The following is a 6,000-nucleotide window of genomic DNA, read 5'->3' on the forward strand; positions in this document are numbered from 1 at the left end:
TACACTAGAGCTGTGCTTGTCTTGTAGGTAACAGGAGTCGTTTTATCATACACATGCTTAACATAGCTTTCTAGGGGGGATAAGGGATTGTTAGTAATTGGAGTTTAGTCTCCATTGTTTTCAAAATACCCTATCAGATCGACCTCCCCGCGATTCCTCTTGGAAACCATCGTGACTAATTTATCATTGAATTCGTCACGATGGGCTAACTGACCTGCCTTTTTTTCCTCACCGATCATCCCTCACTGGCATCCCTCACTCATCCCCCACCAGAGTTTACCGATAACATAGACGGGGTTATCATTCCACTTTCATCCCGTTAATAAATTCTAATAATCTACATTAATATTATAAAGAGGAAAGATTTGTATTTTTGTGTGTATGTTTGTAATGAATAAACTCAAAAACTACTTTGTCGATTTCAAAAATTCTTTCACCATTAGACAGCTACATTCACCATTATATTTAGTGCTAGAAAGGCTTAGGGATCCTTACTAAAACTTTAGTAACGTAACTCAAGGTGTAAAAAAATGCTATAAAATATCTTTGGTCGCGCGCGCTGCAGAAACTATTGGTGATAGAACAAAAGTATGTTCTACAATATTGAAGAAAATATCAATAACTACAAAAAAACTTCGCGATACTATATGCCCAACTATTATCGTTATGTCACAATAACAACTTTTTAAAATGTTATAAAAATGTCCACCCGTGCGAAGCCGGGACGGGCTGCTAGTAATCGATAAATGGAACTATTAGCTATATCTTTATTACAGTCGTATTATATTGACACGCAGATGATCTATATCGTAGAATAATCAACAAAACTTACTTAGAATATCGCTGTGTCAGTCCCGGCATAGAAAGGGCCAACCCTTCTTTTCCCGTGGGTGTCGTAAGAGGCGACTAAGGGAACTTATGATGAAGTGATGGGCAGTAGCGCCCCACTTAAAACCTCTGTAATAGCTTAATTGCGGTTGCCAACCCGCCTGCCAAGCGTGGCAACTACTGGCAAAAACTCTCCTTATGGGGAAGGCTTATGTTCAGCAGTGGACAGTTAAGGTCTGAAATAATAATAACTTAGAATATAATAATTATATCAACTCCTTCAGAACTTCCTGAGGACTCGGGTGTTATTCCTCTGTACCCTGTAAATTAACGCCATATCCCACCCTTTAAACCGAAACACAGCCATGCAAACACAACTGCTTCACGGTTGAATTCATATATGAAGGAATATGTGAGGATGGAATAAATCAGTAGGCTCATTGTGACGAAATTATAAAGAATTAACCAAGATGGTTTCCAGAGGGAACCGCCTGGAGGTCAACCTGATAAGGTATATTGCAAGCAGTGGGACTGTTAGATCCTCATTACAAAATTCCTCCCGAGATGATAGTTTAGGACGAAATCAAATCAATTGGTCCATCGTGACAGACTCACCAAGAATTAATCACGATGGTTTCTAATATTCTAGTTCTTAGAAATGGCAAAAGAGGTGCTATGGGCATACCTTTTTTTCTTTTAACGTGGGTGTCGTAAGAGGCAACTAAAGGAACTGAATGGTTGAACGATGGGCAGCAGCGTCCCTCTTAAAACATCAAAACCCTTACTGCGGTTGCCTATCCACCTGCCAAACGTGGCAACTATTGGCAAAACCTCCTGGTTTTATAATTGCTCATAAAGGGTTTATGGAAGAGGCATATGTACAGCAGTGGAGAGTTAACCGCTGATTGTTGACGTCCATGGAGCTCTTCATGTCTATTGGCGATAATTGCCTATTTCCATCAGGTCCTCTGTGAATTTCTTTGCCATTGTGTCATAAAATAAAATTCATTAAGCAAAAAATTTTCCTTTTTTGACAACCGTATTTATCATTTCCAGTATCACGAAAAAAAAAATTATTGACAATTATTTTGCAATGTCACTCCTTTGCAAAGGTCATCGTTCTAATAACAAGAGGGAGGAGGGACCGGTTATTGGGTTTTCCTCCGTAATCGAGACTCTTTTCCCCCAGTCTCCAATGTTCCTTCGAGGTGAAGCCGTTGGATTCCAATAAACCGTCTTGCATAAATTTTAACGTTCGTGCCGCATAATTGGAGTAGATCATTTAAGAAACTTATTTGAATAAAGTGATTGTGTTGAAATGATTACGAATTGCTTGCTCCATGACAATTGTGTAGCGATCTCTTAGTGGGGAAGACATGGCGTCGCCTTTGGCCCGACAGGTATGGTAAATCCTATATCCTTTTTGTAGTAATATATGAGCAAAATATAAATTTATTCTAAAAAAGTTTGTGACGTGTATCCTCGAAATACTAGAAGTCCTGATAGATTACCACAAACACCTCTGTATTTTATAAAATTTATAAGAACGCAGTTTATAAAAAAAACTATCAATTTTAATGCGCACAGCATTAAAATGTGTAATAAAACTCTAAATAGGTACGTTCAAAATATATAATATGAAAAATATTAAAATTTATATGAATTATTAAGCAAAGAAGAGTTTTAAAAGGTTAATGAATTCCTAAAATAGTAACTGACTGCAGACTACTCAATTATATTTATTTATTATTATTTTTTATCATTATTATTATTTTAGGGCTTTTACCTTCTACAGGTGTATCAGTCCTATCGTACCCTGAACTGATTTCTTAAATAAAACTTTATCTACTTTCCCTAGACGCGGAAAGAGAAGAATTAATGGGCATCAATAATTTACAGAGATGTTCAAAAAATTATCTTATTTTGTAATTAAATCATTATTATTAACAAATGTCAAATATTTACTGACGTTCTACAATGATGTCAGTATATCAAATACTGCGTATATACTAGATCTTAAAATGACTGACTCATCACTTTCATATTTGTATTATTAGTAAGTATATCATCGTCATCGATTCCCTTGAGGGATTTTACCAGTAGTTGCCATGCTTGGCAGGTAGATTGGAAACCGCAGTTAGGTTTCAGAGATTTTTAAGAGGGTCGCTGCTACCCATCCCTCGCTCTCCCTTAGTCGCTTCCTACGATGCCCACGGGAAAGAAAGAAAGGCCACCCCGGCCTTTCTTTGCTGGAACCACACAGCCGATTACTTAGTATATACCTGATGTAAATTTTTTTATGCAACATGCTGACGGCCCACCTGATGGAAAGTGGTAACCGTCGCGTATAAACATTAGCAGTACCATGGACATAATAGAGTATACTGTTTCGCCCATGATACCTCCCATGTGTTGATATTCCTGAAGACTCAAGCGTTATTTCTCTGTACCCTGTAAATTCACTGCCATATCCCACCCTTCAAACCGAAACACAGCCATGCAAACACAACTGCTTCACGGTAGAAACACGTATGAGATAGAGGTGCCCAAGCAAACGACTTTTATACAAAGTCTCCCTATGGTTCTGCTTATTATGCTTATATCTTTTCAGATATGGACTGTATCAGGGGTGTTCACAAATATGTTAGTGCAAGGCATGGTACTGAGTTTCCCTTCATGCCTCTTGCCAGGATTACGGGAGACTGATTCACCAATAAAAGCTGATCTGGCAACTGCTTCTTGGTTAGGTAATTATTGTCATCTTCATTTCTATTATTTGCTATATTAATTTCCAAAAAAAACAGGTTTGAATCACCTGCGAGTGTTTTAATGAAAGTATATATATCAAAGAATAAATAAAATAAATAAATGGTTGGACCACTGCTACAGTTTAATGATCTTTCGGACAATATTAATGTTTGGAATAGATTTAAAGTAACAATTTAATTTAAGATGAATGATTACAAAATTTCATCAAGTAGTGGCAATTTTAATAATCTTCTCATGACCAAAGCTGCCAAAACCAAGCAAATTGGTCGAAACATTCAGATAATCCCGGTAAATACCTACTTGTTGGAATATTAATTTTTAGACATTTATGTCACAAGGTTTACGAGATGGGAATTAAACGTATTTATTAACAATCAATATCCAATATTAATACATTCTTTCAATTTTCCGTAAACATCGATGATGTGTTTCTATTTGTATTAGTTTCGGTACTCCGATAATGATTACCAATTAATAAAATCATAAATTTTTCTATTTTTCAGCGTCATCTGTAGGCCTATCAAGTATGCTAGGTTTCCTGATATCTTCATATCTAATGGATCGTTGCGGTCGGAGAATTTCTCATCTCCTGGTGATCCTACCAGGAATCTCTGCTTGGCTTTTCATATATTTCGCCCACAATGTACTAACTTTGATGTTAGGAAGAATTCTAGCAGGGATCACTGCTGGTGCAACTGTTACTTTGGGAGCTATCGTTATTGGAGAATACACCAGTCCTGAATACAGAGGAATGTTCTTAAATCTTAAATCGGCATCAGTGTGTTTGGGGAATATGGTTGTACATATTTTGCACAATTTTTTCAATTGGAAAACAATAGCCATATTTGGTTTAATACCGCAGATATTTGCTTTCTTAATAATTTATACTTGGCCAGAGAGTCCTGCTTGGTTGGCGTCCAAAGGGCAATTCCAGAAGGCAAAAGAAACATTTTTCTGGTTGAGAGGATCTAGCGAAAGAGAAAAGTTAGAACTATCAGAATTATTTAAAAAGCAAGAAGCAAGTCTTTTGAAATTCGGAGTAGAGTCGACCCTCATGAATTCTCTAAAGGTGATATTAAAGAAATTCACGAGAAAAGATTTCATTAAACCAATCACAATTATTGTATTCACTGGTATCTTGTCAGAAGCTTGTGGCAGACACTTCTTTCCAGCATATGCTACACAAATTATTGACGATATCACCGGTGATAAGACACAGTCATTCTATTACACGTTGTCTATAGATTTGATCATAATATCTAGTATTATACTTTCATCAATTTTAGTTAAAGTCATCAATTTAAGAACTTTATTATTCACTACGGGCGTCCCAGCTCTTGCAGTGTTAACAAGTGTTTGCGTTTATTTATTATTAACATTTTTAGATGTAATATCTAAAGAACGACAGTGGATACCACTTTCAATGATTGTAATATTTTTCATATTAGTCAATTTGTGTTGTACACCAATACCTTACCTTATATTGGGAGAAATTTTACCATTAAGCCATAGAAGTATTGGATCATCATTGTCTGGACTTATTTTGTCTTTGTTTCTAATGATAGCATTAAAAATCACACCTTATCTATTGGAAAACATCAATGTACATGGCACATTTACTGTTTATGGTGGTTTTGTAGCCGTATCGTTACTATTACTGTATTTTATGTTACCTGAAACTAAAAATAAGACGTTGGTCGAAATAGAAGATTATTTCAATAATGGAAAATATCATAGTTACGACGAAACTGATAAAGATATTAAAAGAAGAATGCTTATATGATGCTGAATATTGAAAAGTAAATACTAAGTTTTAGGAAAATATTTGTCGAAAACTCATATCTAGAAAAACAGAGTAATCTTATTTTGTAATCTAGTTTTAGTACTTTCAGTTAATGTGTGTGTTTTAATTTTTATTTACTTGATATATGTATGTTAGTTATTTTCATATACAGAATGTTATTTACGGAGGACAATTAGCAAGAAACTTAAACTTCTGTAGTTTTTAGGCTTAAAATTTTTTTCTTGTTAAATGCTAACTATCGTGAGTCATACATACATATAAATATTTATATGGATTTTCCTTGCAATACACAAACATACAACAATACAATACACTTGTATACAAAAACACGACAGGAGCCCTTATTCATAAGCACCTTTCATAGTTAATGAAAGGTGCTTATGAATAAGGGCTCCTGTCGTGTTCGAAACTAGTCGGGCATCTCCGAATACGTGAGTAAAGCCGATAATAAAAATCATTACAATTTTTTTCGTGTACTTTATGAATATTTATGAATATCGCAAACGTAATAACAACGTCAGTACGATGAAATTGAGTCGCTAATTAGTCATTTTGTAATTATTGATACATTTGTCATTTTTGCTGGTCCATTAATATCC

At 35.2% G+C, this 6,000-nt stretch overlaps 1 protein-coding gene across 1 annotated transcript; it reads left to right on the forward strand.

Annotated features, from left to right (window-relative positions):
- The first annotated feature begins 2,031 nt into the window (after positions 1-2,031).
- On the forward strand, positions 2,032-5,630 carry LOC113521022 (facilitated trehalose transporter Tret1-like). Its single transcript, XM_026906455.3, has 3 exons — positions 2,032-2,228; positions 3,440-3,575; positions 4,101-5,630. Exons 1-3 carry the CDS (start codon positions 2,205-2,207, stop codon positions 5,378-5,380), a joined length of 1,440 nt encoding a protein of 479 aa, XP_026762256.2. The 5' UTR covers positions 2,032-2,204; the 3' UTR covers positions 5,381-5,630.
- Positions 5,631-6,000: the final 370 nt, after the last annotated feature.

This window comes from Galleria mellonella, unplaced genomic scaffold (genome assembly GCF_026898425.1).
Source record: "Galleria mellonella isolate WM207_F2 unplaced genomic scaffold, CSIRO_AGI_GalMel_v1 utg352, whole genome shotgun sequence".
NCBI lineage: Eukaryota > Metazoa > Arthropoda > Insecta > Lepidoptera > Pyralidae > Galleria > Galleria mellonella.